This window comes from Hyaena hyaena, unplaced genomic scaffold (genome assembly GCF_003009895.1).
Source record: "Hyaena hyaena isolate Hyena2069 unplaced genomic scaffold, ASM300989v1 scaffold_98, whole genome shotgun sequence".
NCBI classification, from domain to species: domain Eukaryota; kingdom Metazoa; phylum Chordata; class Mammalia; order Carnivora; family Hyaenidae; genus Hyaena; species Hyaena hyaena.
The window spans coordinates 1,420,953-1,433,899 of record NW_024080730.1 but is presented as its reverse complement, the minus strand read 5'-3'; the positions used below and the strand labels follow the sequence as shown (position 1 = coordinate 1,433,899).

Genomic DNA, 12,947 nt, shown 5'->3' with positions numbered 1-12,947 from the left:
CGCTTCCGCTGCCGCCGCCGCTTCCGCTTCCGGCCGAGGCTGTGGAAGATGGCGGCGGCCGTGGCTGCGCGGGCCGTGCGCGTCACCCTCGGGCGGCTGGTGCCCGCCTGCAGCCGCAGCGTCCTGAGCGCCGCACGGCCCGGAGCGGGTGAGCCCGGGGCGGCGGGGTGAGAGGAGGGAGCGGGGCGTGCGCGCCTGTGTCCGCCCCGGTGCCTTCGGCGCTGACCGCTGCCTCTGATGCGGTGCATACAGCGCCGGCACGGCCATGGGTGAAACCGGGGTTCGCACCCCTGTTCCTTTAGTTAGTAGCTTAGTTACCGACGGCAGCCCTTCAACTTCTCTGCAGACCCTGTGTTCCTCGGGGGAGCCAACTGAGGCTCGGTTCAGAGAGCTTAGGTAACTTGCCCGGGGTCACGCAGAAGGGAGGTGGGAGAAGAGAGTTGGACCCCCGGGTCCCGCCGCAGACGCCTGTGCTCTACCATTGCCCCCAGGCTACCAGCCGCTCTTCAAACCTTCATTGTCCCCATCTGGAAAATGGTGACGGTCCTGGCCAAATCTTAACTCGTTCAGCAAAAGCAACAGCTGCGTCTTAAGCACTGGGTTTTTATGAGGCTAAAAAAAGTTAACATCCGCTAATGACACTATTTTTTTTAATGTTTTATTTATTTCTGAGAGAGAGAGACAGCGTGAGCAGGGGAGGGGCAGAGAGAGAGGGAGTTACAGAATCCGAAGCAGGCTCCTGGCTCTAAGCTGTCAGCACAGAGCCCGAAGCGGGGCTCGAACCCACTAACCGTGAGATCATGACCTGAGCCGAAATCGGACGCTCAACCAACTGAGCCACCCAGGCGCCCCTAAGACACTGTATTTTTGCCTGAAATGATTGGAGTGTGTATATGTGTGTGGGACTGTTTTAAGTATGTTTTAAAATTAGGCAAAATGTGTATTTGACGAAGTTAAAGAATTGTTCCCTTTTTTAGACGTGATAGTAGTGTCTTGGTTATGTGGGTTTTTTTTTTAATGTTTATTTGTTTATGAGAGTGCAAGCGGGGGAGGAGCAGGGGGACAGAGGCTCCGATGGGGGCTCTGTGCTGACAAGCAGGCAGCAGCAAGGGGGATGTGGGGCTGGAACTCACCAACTGTGAGATCCTGAGCTGAGCCTCACAGGTGCCCTGGTGAAACTTGGTTTTAAGTAGGCAGGAACATTTTTCACAAAAGCAGTGGAAATTACCCCCTCTCTACCCGGTGTAAAACCTCGCCTGGAATGCTGGGTTCAACTCCAGACACCCACTTTAAGAAACACAGATAAAGCAGAGTACAGAGGAGGTGACCAAACTGGGAAGCAGATGAGACCTTGAGGAGTGAGTGATGGAAATGACACCACAGTCCTCAGAGAGCTAAAGGGCGATCCCTTGGGAGAGGAGGGAGCACATTTGTTCCTTCCGGGGTCCAGCGCTAAGCTAAGGCCGTGGGCGACAGTTACAGGGAAACAGATCAGGTGCAGAAACTCTCCAACTGAGCCTTCAGTCCCCCGTCGGGGTAATTCATCAACGAGGGCTTCGTATGCGGGTGTAACAGAGCAGGGTTCATTCATTCACCATTTATTGGGCACCATTGGGACCATTTATGTGCCAAGCACTGAAGGAGAGAGTGGATGGAATACATCAGTAATAAACATCAATAACCCTTTTAACGGAGCTAGAGTTCTGATCGGGGAGGGGGTGTGTAAAAAGACAGGCAAGTTTTAAAAATAAACAAGGGCTCCTGGATGGCTCAGTAGGTTAAGCATCCAACTCTTGATTTTGGCTTTATAAGATCAAGACCCATGTCAGGCTCTGCTCAGGCAACGTGGAGCCTGCTTAGGATTTAGTTTCTCTCTCTCTCTCTCTCTCTCTCTGTGTCTCCTTCCCCCTCTCCCTCCTCTTTTCCACTCCCTATAGGCCAGCCCCCCCCGACACTGTCAAAAAAATAAAACTCAAATTTTTAAAAAAAATAAACAAATTACATAGTGTGCCAGAAGCTGGTAAGTCTTACAGAGAAAATAAAGTATAAGTTGGGAGGGAGGGGATCAGTTTGAAAGAGAATGGTCAAAGAAGTTTCTCTTCTGAAATGATGCTTGAGAGAAAAGAAGGGAGTTAGCCTTGTGGATTGCCACACGGCGGTGGGGGTGGGGGTGGGGGTGGGGTCCAGAGGAAGAACAGTCAGGGAACACAGGTTTTGAGGCGGGCGTGTGCCTGGCACGTTATGGGAATAGCCAGGAAGCCCGAGCGGCAGGTGCAGACTGAACAATGAGATGGGGGGGGGGGGGTCAGGCTGCCCGTGCCCTGCCGGCCACTGCAAGGGCTCTGGCTGCTTCTCTGAATTACACAGGAAGCTCTTGGAGAGTTTCAGCAAAATAGTGACAGGACCCCACCTGGGTTTTAACAGGGTCACTCTAGTCACTGTGCAGAGAAGGGAGGTAACGGGGAGAGCAGGACGTTAGCGATAATCCAGGCAGGAGGTGGCTTGGAGAACGTAGGTGGTCAGAGCCCGGATCCCTTGAAGAGAAGAGCCAGGAGGACCTGCTGGTAGCCCAAGGCATGCGACAGAGGGTCATAATGATTGAGATTTTTGGCCTGGGCACCTGGAGAGATGAAGTTGCCCTCACGTGAGCTGGGGAAGGAGAAGCAGGCGTTGGGGGGTGATGGCAGACAGGTGGAGGGGCAGATCCAGGCTGCAGCCGTAAACCTGGGGTCACGGGTATGCAGGTGATGCTCGAATCCAGCCAGCTAAGTGCAGCCACCAGGGCAGCCGGCCGTAGATAAAGGCAGAGAAGGTCGCAGGTCTAAACCCCGGGCACAGCGGGTGGTAGAGGGGAGGAGAAACCAGCCCACAAGGCTGATCATTGGGAGCACCTGCGGACAGGTAGCTGTAAAAGGGTGAATCTTCTGGTATGTCAATTATAGCTCGGAAAGAAGAGAAAATAGATGCAGGTGCAGGAAATATTTGACAAAAGTCAACACCTGTTCATAACAAAAACTAATAAATACAAAGGAAACTTTTTTAATTTATTTTAAGCAGGCTCCATGCCGAACATGGGGCTCAGACTCAGGACCCTGAGATCATGAGCTGGATGCTCTGGTGCACCTGAGTGGCTCGCTCGGTTAAGCCTCCGACTCGAGTTCATCTCGGGTCATGATCTCACGGTTTGTGGGACCCAGCCCTGAATCAGGCTCTGTGCTGACAGTGGGAAGCCTGCTTGGGATCCTCTCTCTCTCCCCCGCCCTTCCTCTCTCCCTCTCCCCCCTGCCCCCGCTCTCCCCTGCCCACTCTTTCTCTCAAAATAAATAAACTTTAAAAAAAAATTTTTTTTTAAAGCATCCGACTCTTGATTTCAGTTCGGATCATGATCTCACAGTTTGTGGCTTTGACCCGCGTCTGGCTCCATTAGACTCCGCGCTGAGCATGGAGCCTGCTTGGGCTTCTCTTTCTCCTCCTCTCCCCGGCTCGTGCCCTCTCTCCCTCTCCCAAAATAAGTCAGTAAACATTTAAATTTTTTTTAAAAAGTCAGATGCTCTACTGACTGAGCCAGCCAGACGCCCCCACAAAGGAACTTTAGTAACAGAATCTTCAGAGATAAATGAGTAAATAAACCCTCACCAGTCACTGAGTTGCTGCCCTCTGCTTTTTGCCCCTAAGCTCTGCATCTGATTTCTGGGCTCTCGACTCAGTAGGAGGTGACTGCCTTTGTCCTTGGGTGTATTGGTCACCTCCTGCCGCCTAACAAGTTACTCCAAAACCTAGCAGCTGAAGATGACTAGCATTTATTACGTCACACCGTTTCTGGTGGTCAGCAGTGCGGGAGCGCTTTCACTGGGTGGTTCCGGCTCTCGTTAGATGGCAGCCAAGCTGTCAGCAGGGGCCGGACGATCTGTTCCTTTTATTTTTTTAATGTTTGTTTATTTTTGAGAGAGAGAAAGGGAGACACAGAATCAGAAGCAGGGCTCCAGGCTCCTAGCCGTCAGCTCAAGAGCCCGACGCGAGGCTCGTACCCACGAACCGTGAGATCATGAGCTGATGTGAAGTCAGACATTCAACCAACTGAGCCCCGTGGGTGCCCCAAGGATGATCCATTTCCAAGCTCACTCCTTGCTCATTGGCAGGAGGCTCGGATCCAGTATTTTGTAACCTAATCTCAGCAGTGCCATGCTGTGACTGCTGCCACATGCCCTTGGCCACAGCGACCGGCCCGTCCGAGGGACAGTGCAGGGGTGACGATACTTCTCGGGCGTCTGACCCTACCAGGCACCTGGTGGTCAAGGAATGGACTCGTGGGTGAGGGATTCCGGTTTTAGGCTCTTCTAAACAATGTGACCAGGGGGGCACCCGGCCAGCTCAGTTGGAAAAGGCATGTGACCTTGATCTCAGGGTCGTGAGTTGAAGCCCCACATCGAGTGTAGAGATTAACTGGATAAATGATGTGATGGCCACACCCTGACACACACAAGCAGACGCACTGTGGTGGGTGTGGTAACTCGGTCCCGGCAGCGGCGTTGTGTGTGTAGCCCTATAAAGAGCTGTGGCGTTTCCTACCAGTAACCGCCCTGTGTCTTGTCCCCTCAGCTTCCCTGGGGCCCGCTTCCAGAAGGTTCAGCTCGCAGAGCACATCAGACCCGCACAGGTAATGTCCAGACGTGACCTCCGGCGACCCTTCGCTGGTGGGACTATCTTTCTAAAGCCAAAACAGCACGTGCATGGGTTCCAAGAATATTTCTGTTTTTCTCTCAGCTTTTTTGAGAGTGTTTTTCTAAAACCCTTGACATAAATGTAGATGGAGCGTCCAGGGCCGAGGCGAGTGAGCTCTCTTCCATAGCCTATTTATCAAGGAAAGGCTTTAACTCTCAGTTAGAGGCTTCTCACTGGCAGCATGGAAGGTTGTATCGGGATTTCTAGGAGGAACTTAAATACCGTTTGGAAGAGCACATTCAGTATCAAAGTACCACGTTTAGAGGAAAAAGCCTTGAACATGAACTACAGAGAGTAAACCTGACGAGGCCACGCCCACCAGTAGGAACACCCAGGGGCGACGCAGAAGAGCAGGTAAAGTAAGGAGCTCGGGTCCTGTCCCGGCCCCGCCTCTGCCAGTCCTGGTGGGTCCCCGAGCAAGGTCACCTGCTCTGAGCTTCGTTCCCTCTTCTGCAAGATGGAAGTGATGTTCGTATCCATTCAGAGTCCCGTGAGCACTCAGTAAGCGTCCACGTCTGCAGAGCTTAGGGCCTGGCGTTCGGGCCGTCGTCATGGTGTCAGCCGCCCCCACATCACAGGCTCTCAGCACTGGAGAGGCTCAAGGCTTGTGCACGTTGAGAAGACGAAAGGCCGAATCCGTTTACAGAGAAGCTCCTGGGGGGGCTTTAGTAGTTAATTCAGCTGGTTCTTCCTGTGTCCTTTGGGCCCCCAGCTTGCCAGTCGCAGCAGGGTACCGGCCCGGCGGGCAGCCAGGCTCCCACATGCAGGCTCCGCGCCACTTGGTCCGCCAAGGTCACTGCCTGGCCACAGAGCCCAAGCGTGTTTCCAGGGCCCCAAGGGTGGCACGGCGGACAAGCCCAGTTTAATTTTGTGGCCGGTGGACCAGAGTTCCAGCCTGGCAAGAGTTCGATTCACGGGTCTGCGTGGAGCCCTTGCTGACGGCCAGCGACGCAGGGCCCCGAGACCTGCCGCAGCCTCGTCTCGCCAGGCTCTGCAGCAGAAATGCTTGCCTTCCACTGTCCTGCAGCAGACGGCAACAGAAGCTCTAGACAGTTCTGAACAATTCAGTTTGGGCTCTCCTGCGCTCTCTTCTCTTTGTAAACTTCAGGGATTTGAGGCAAAAATAGATCGGGAGGTTAGGAGGACCCCACCTGCCTTCTTTCACCTCCAGGCTCCCAGCCCGGTGCGCCCGGCTCCAGTACTGCGGGCCGACGCCAGGGTGACGCGGACACACTGGCGACAGCACCGCCTCTGCTCGAGCACATCCCCGTTGCCCGCTCCTTCCTGTCCCTGCCCGGGGAGGCACCCTGTCCCTCCTGTCCCTGCCCGGCCCTGGGAGGCAGGTGCACAGTGAGGGAGATGGGAGCGCAGGCTAGGGAGATGCGTGCCAAGGCCGTGTTACTCCAGTGGCCTAGCCTGGGTTCAGACCCACCCGCCTGGTGGGAGTTGGAGGCTGGGGCTGACCGGGCCGGGGAAGAACCCGGGAAGTGGTTCTGACGGGCGTCCTGCCCCGGGCCCTCGAGTGCCAGGGTGAGGCGCAGGGGGCAGCGGGGAGCGCAGAGCTTCTGTCTCCCTGTGGAGTGTTGGGGGGGGGGGGGGCCAGCGCTGCAGCCATACATCCGAGCACGTGTGCCCTGGGGACCCTGAGCGCCCAGTCTCCTCGGAGGGGCCCCTGGCCCAGGACCTGGCTGTTCCAAGGAGGGCTCTTCTGGAATAAAGTGGTTGGAATTACGTTTGGATCGTGAGTGATTAGTGGATGTTTCTTGGAATCCGTGCTCCTTCTGAGAGGCCATGCAGAAGCCTGTCCTCAGTCACACTGCCGGGGTCACGTGGCAGCACGGCTGTGAGCTGGTACTTGCCAGCCCCCCCAGCGCCCGGGCCCCCCCCACTGGAACACAGGAGCAGAGCCTGCCGCTGCCCCAGCCGAGATGCGCACAGCCCCGCCCTCCCCGCCCCCCCCGCCTCTGCCGCGCTGCCGTGTCTTACACGCTCTGATGTGTGACACGCACACGTGAAATGTTTTGCAGGTACGTTCCTAAGACATCGCTGAGTTCACCGCCTTGGCCAGAAATTGTTCTGCCAGACGCAGCTGAGGAGACCAGACACCATGCAGGTAATGGGGGGGCGGTACCCCCTCCTCCACAGAGGTGGTCGCCTGGCCCCAGAGCAGGAAAGCACAGCCCCGGGTGCTCCAAGGCCCAGGGCACTGCGGATGCTCAGGCCCAGTTTTGCCACTGAGCCCAAAAATGTAAATGCTCATTCACTTAGCAAACACTCCTGAGCAGCATCGGTGTTCAGGGCGGGAGGGGGAGGGGAGGGCGGGGCCCTTGAGCCGTCTGTGTCTTCCTGCCCCCCGTAGGAGCACAGGGTCAGGGACAGGTTTGTCCACGATCAGACGAACAGGGTGGGCGGTGGGCGCCTGCACCGTCCCGGGCATTGGGGGACTTTCGGGGTGTCGGGATGGGTGTCGCCTGGAGCTCGTGGCCGTGCAGAGGGACGGTGTGGCGGCTGCCGCGAGGGGTGCGGCCTCCTCAGCCTTCCTCATGGAGCTGGGGCAGCTCAGCGGGTGGCAGGGTCGGCTTCGAAGTCCTGCTGGAGATGCCGCGCCAGGTACTCCCGTGCTGCCCTCTCTTGGCCGCGGCTTCTGGCCTTGACTCTGCTTCCAGGGCGGGAAGGGGTCTTCCTCGGCCGCGCCCCCAGCCCCAGGCAGGCCGGGAAGGTCAGGGCTCCGCAGATGCTTACCAGACGGTAGATGGTGCTGGGCGGACGGGGTTGTGACCCGAACCATGGAGCCAGGGCCGCTGAGTGCTCAGGCCAAGCGGGGCATTCTGCGGCGTCGGGCACTTGAGTCTGGAAAAGCCCCACAGGCTGAGCCCCGACCGAGGCAGGGAAGGGAGGTGGCCCTCGGCGGGAAGCACACCTTACGAAGGTGCCAGTGGCCCTCAAAGCTCCCCTCCCGCTGAGAGAGCCGCGTGGCCGCGTGCCACAGTCACGGCGGCCCGGCTGGGTGGGGTGGAGCGGCTGCCGCCCTGGTGGTGAGGAGCTGACCGGCCCGTCCCAGTCCTGCCTCTCCCCCTGCCTCCCAGAGGTCGTGGAGAAGGTGAACGAGCTTATCGCCACCGGCCAGTATGGCAGGCTCTTCGCCGTCGTGCACTTCGCCAGCCACCAGTGGAAGGTGACCCCCGAGGACCTGATTTTAGTTGACAACGAATTGGATGTCGCGTGTGGAGAGAGGATACGGTTGGAAAAGGTGAGGCCACCAGCGGTGCTCGCCATGCTGCCGTCCTGCTGCCCGGGCACATCCCCGGGGAGGCTTCCTTGGGTCGGGGGGTGGGGGGGAGCAGCCCCCCGCCCAGGAGACCCTCTCCCAGGGGGACAGGCAACACGTTCCCCAGAGGAAAGTATGTGCGCTGATCTGTTTCACGTCCGTAACGCGCTCCCACAGAACACAGCGAGCACCCCGGGTGAAGATGGGGTTTCAGCCCGGTGTTGGGGGGTGTTTCAGCTGGAGCCACTCTGGCAGTAGATTTGATGGCTGCTGCTTTTATTTTTTCTTAAATATTTATTTTGAGAGAGAGCGTGTGTACAAGCAGGGGAGAGGGAAGGAGGGGGGAGAGAGGGAGGGAGGGAGGGAGGGGAGGAGAGAGAGAGAGAGAGAGAGAGAGAGAGAGAGAGAGAGAGAACCCAAAGCAGGCTCCACACTGTCAGCACAGAGCCCAACGTGAGACTCGATCTCACAAACCATTAGATTATGACCTGAGCTGAAATCAAGAGTCAGATGAGACCGAGCCCCCTGGGCGCCCCCGAGGGCTTGTAAACCGAGAGGCCTGGATCCAGAGGCAGTTCCTGGGACGAGCTGATCCCACCTCCCACCCTATTCCGCTCCATCTGTGAACTTAGCCTTGCATCTCTATCCATCGCTTAGGACTCTGCTGTTTCAGGCGGTTCTGTTTATAAAAGTACGTGAAACGTAAGTTCTCTGTGCTACGTCGTTTTTGTAGGATAGACTTAACTGTCAGTGGGACAAACTGTAACAACATATGATTTTCTTTACTAATTAAAATTCCTTCCATTGTGATTGCAGAGTGTGTGTGTATTTACACTAAGGAGAGCATTAAATTCTGTTTCTGAGGTCTCCCGGCCTGTGATCTGAGCTCAGAGCTGAACTAATTAACTGGACGTCAGCAGCCGGCAGAGCCCTGTTTTAACGACATCGTGGCTGGTCGTGAGCTCGTGGACACGAGAATGTTTACCCTGATTCTAAAGTATCTGTGAAGATTTCTAAAACGGCTTTTGTTTTTAATCTCCATACCCAACATGGGGCTCGAACTCACAACCCCAAGATCAAGAGTCACACGCTTGACCAACTGAGCTGGCCGGGCGCGTCTGAAAAAGACATTGTTTTGAAACATTTCCCAGTAACAAAGGCGAAAGCCCCACTGATGCAGGTTGTTTATTCCTAACTTAGGAAATCTAGTAGCAGAGAATGACTTATCCTTAAAGCAACTGTAAAACAATTTTCTGGGAACTTTTCTTAAACTTCAGGGGGCCTTCCGGCATCTCATAAAACCCCTGCCCTGGGGTGCAAAGGTGTCCTTGCAGTGAGAGAGGCTGCTGGAGCGGCTGTGTACAGTCATCGAGAAATACGCTCAACCCTGAATCTGTGCAGGATTAGCCTTAGGAGCTACTTCGAGACGAGCCACGGTACGGAGGCCCCTGGGGGGGCTCAGTCGGCTAAGCCTCCGACTCGATTTCAGCTCAGGTCATGATCTCACGGTTCGTAAGGTCGAGCCCCCCATGGGGTTCCTTGATGCCAGCATGGAACCCGCTTGGGACTCTCTCTCCCCCTTCTTTCTCTGCCCCTCCCCTGCTGGCTCTTGCGTTCTCTGAAATAAATAACTTAAAAAAAAAAAAGAAAGAAAAGATGCCACAGTGTGACTTGTACATTTTCTCCTTGTGTACATTATAACTTCCAGCAAAAAGTTAAGAAAGAAAAACAAGAGCCGCCGTCCACACTGGCCGGAAACTCTGGGCTCTGGGCGCAGTCACCGGGGCGACGGCTTGGTTTCACCTGCACAGCCGGCCGACCACCAGCCCCTGAATGGCTCGCGTCCCTGTCGGCTTCAAGCCCGGGAGCCGACTTGGGAGGCAGCCTGTCCGGTTGGCCGCGTGCGGTCAGCACACTCTCATTCTCCAGGGCGCGTCGCTGCCCGGTCGGGGGACTTTTCCGTCGCTGGTCAGTAATGTGCCTGTTTGGTTCCTCAGGTCCTGCTGGTTGGAGCCGACAACTTCACGCTGCTTGGCAAGCCGCTCCTCGGGTAACTTGCTCGTGTGTTGCCTTCGTCCGGGGCCCACGCAGACAGGATTTCTTGACAGATCGTGCGCTGCGGTTTTTTTGTGTTTTGTTGTTTTTCTTTTTTTTTGTGCCTTTATTTAGGGAAAGAGAAAGGGAGAGGGCGCACGCATGCGTGTGAGCAGGGGGAGGGGCAGAGAGAGGGAGACAGATCCCCAAAAGGGCTCCTTGCTGTCTGCTCTGAGCCCGATGCCGGGCTCGAACTCACAAACCGTGAGATCCTGACCTGAGCCAAAATCAAGAGTCAGACGCTTACCCAGCGAAGCCACCCAAGCACCCCTGGTGTCTTTTTTTCTCTCCTTTTTTTTCAAGTAAGCTCTGTACCAAGTGTGGGACTCGAACTCACAGGCCCGAGATCAAAAGCCACGCACTGTACTGACCGAGCCGCCCAGGTGCCCTGACGCTGCTCTTTTTTTTTTTATTACTGAGTCCTGTGACTCCCGCATAGCGTGACGTTTGTTTCTGGTGTGTGGTGTGCCCCCGCAGGTCTGGTCACCCTTTGTCACCGCACGAAGTGATGACAGCGTTATTGACTGTGTCCTCAGAGCTGCGTCACGTCCCCATGACTGGTTTATTTCATAACCGGGGGGTTATCCCCCTTAACCCCCTTCACCTGTCTCCTCCCCCCCCCCCCGGCACTGACCTTGGTCGTGCTGCTGTGTGGCTTGCGGGATATCTGTAGGGGAGAGGATGTACCGCTTTTATAATCGGCAAGAAAGAAAAGAAGTGAAGCTTCATTTTGGAAATTCTTACATAAAGCGTTGGTAGGACTGAAGAATAACCAAGAAGGCATTTTCTCTCTTCTAGAAAGGACCTCGTTCGGGTAGAAGCCACAGTCATTGAAAAGACAGAGTCGTGGCCAAAAATCAATCTGAAATTTCAGAAAAGGAAAAACTACAGGAGGAAAAAAGGTAAGCTGGAGAAAGTGTGGCTGGGCCTGTTCCCGCTCCGCCGGCGGCCACGGGCCCCAGGGCTGGCGGGGAGGGCCGGGCGGGAGCCTCAGGTGTGGCCCGGTCACTGCAGTGAGGTAAGTGTTCCCATCGCTGCAGCCTGGCACCGCGTGTACCGCGAGACATGGATGGGCACACGCGTCCACCACAGAGAGGGGCCGATAGACTGGCGGGGGGTGGGGGGCTCTCCCGGCGCAGTATCCCCCGGCAGCGCGGCGACAGACCTGCCACTCAGCACAGAGCAGGAGCGAACCTTCAGTTGTCCTTGGGGCCCGAAGGTGCACGACACCCGGCCTGGTGCCTCTGGGCCACACACGCTTGTACACGCACACGCAGCTACGATGGAGCACGGGGCGGGGGAGGAGAGTGCCTCCAGGCGGGGAGGAGGGAGGCACCGAGCAGGCGCTCCATCCAGCTCTGCTGCCGTGTGGCCTGGTGCGGACATGCGCTTCTGTCCGATGGCCCCCCTGCAGGGGCTGGGGGTGCAGTCACAGGTTGGGGGGAGGAAGCAAAGCCCATCGTGGAAGAGGGGGAGCGGCAGGGGCTTGGCCCGGAGCCACGTTCCGTCAGGTGCAGCGCGAGGCCGAGGAGACAGGTGGGCCCTGACGGGTGGTGGCCGCCTGAGCCGTGGGGGGGGCGAGGGGTGCTGGCAGACTCGGCAGCAGCGAGTCTGAGGCATGACTTCACAGCAGAGGCCTCCCCCAGGCATGTCCCCCAGGCGGGTGCGCAGGCAGGGGCGCGTGAGGGAACAGAGGGGCCGTGGGGTGGGCTCGGCGGCCGGGGAGCCGGAAGGGGAGAGGAAGCCTCGGTCCGGGGTGCTCCGGTGCGTGCTGCAGGAGTGTTGCGGAAGGATGGGTGGGACGCGAGGGGTTAGGAAGTCAAGGGCGTCTCCTGAGTGAGGGCGGGAGACCCGGCTTTTCCCGCCCAGCCTCCTGCTGTGGATGCCGTGCTCCACGCCTCCAGGGTTGGGGGCGCTGGGGTCACACAGGGAGGAGGCCCCAGGCAGGTCTCACGCCAGCTGGCACTGCCCACGTTTTGCCCTCCCGTCCCGGGCCTGGCCTGGCCTGCCCCACTCCTTTTGACCCCCACACGTCCCTCTTTGCTCCAATCCACAGCCACCTACTAGTGCCCGCTTAACTCACAAAGTGGGAGTGGGGGGCATCTCCTGGCTGGGACGCCCAGGCTGGGGATGCCTGTCTCCTCCGGGAGCTCAGGGCCCCCACGGTCCTTGGTCACACCGTCAGGGCTGCCTGAGTGACCGTGAGGAGTCACTACAATATCCTGAAATAGTAGGATGCCCCCGCCGGCCCCCCCAGTCCAGCCAGTGGGAGCCCCTCCTCCACTCTCTGCCGCCTCCACGGCGTCCCAAGTTCAGGCAGATGGGCTGTCCGCCCCGGCCTCCGAGCCCCTGGCGCTGCGTGTCTCGGGCCCGTGGAGCGCGTGGGCAGAGGCCGGCGGGCCGCCTGGGGGGGCTTGGGGAGGCCCGCCCCCGTGCAAAGGCCAGGTAGTCCCGCAGCTCAGGACCGGCGGCGGACGTGGTCGCAGGCCGTGACCCTGTCCTCTCCCTCCCAGTCATCGTGACCCCGCAGACTGTCCTCCGGGTGAACAGCATTGACGTCGCTCCGTGTTTGTGTTGATCGTGAAGCTCCTGTTTACGGAATATAAAAATAAACTCCTGTTTTCCGGAGACCGAGTTCCCGAGTCTGACATACGCACTCCCGGTGCCTGTGACACTGCGATGGGCCGGCCCGAGCCCCACGTGGTGAGGCAGGTTTCATAAGCTCCAGCCTCCCGGAGCCGAGGAGCTGGGGTCCGGGAAGAGCCACGGCCCCGGCCTCCCAGCTGCAGCCTGAGGGCCGCCTCCTGGCTGTCCCACCCCAGCACAGGCGGCGGGCCCGCGGGCGTGGTGCAGGGGCGCAGCC

The 12,947-nt window shown here is 57.8% G+C and overlaps 1 protein-coding gene across 2 annotated transcripts; it reads left to right on the top strand.

The window, feature by feature from the left end:
* The first annotated feature begins 25 nt into the window (after window positions 1-25).
* On the top strand, window positions 26-12,714 carry MRPL21 (mitochondrial ribosomal protein L21). 2 transcript variants are annotated; one of them, XM_039235397.1, is made up of 7 exons: window positions 26-148; window positions 4,600-4,657; window positions 6,750-6,835; window positions 7,809-7,972; window positions 9,988-10,040; window positions 10,883-10,986; window positions 12,598-12,714. In XM_039235397.1, the coding sequence occupies exons 1-7, from the start codon at window positions 49-51 to the stop codon at window positions 12,660-12,662; spliced, it is 630 nt and encodes a 209-aa protein (XP_039091328.1). In that variant the 5' UTR covers window positions 26-48; the 3' UTR covers window positions 12,663-12,714. The 2 variants fall into 2 exon arrangements, with proteins under 2 accessions (XP_039091328.1, XP_039091329.1); XM_039235398.1 differs by lacking the exons at window positions 26-148; window positions 4,600-4,657 and having other exon boundaries at window positions 6,751-6,835; window positions 7,811-7,972.
* Window positions 12,715-12,947: the final 233 nt, after the last annotated feature.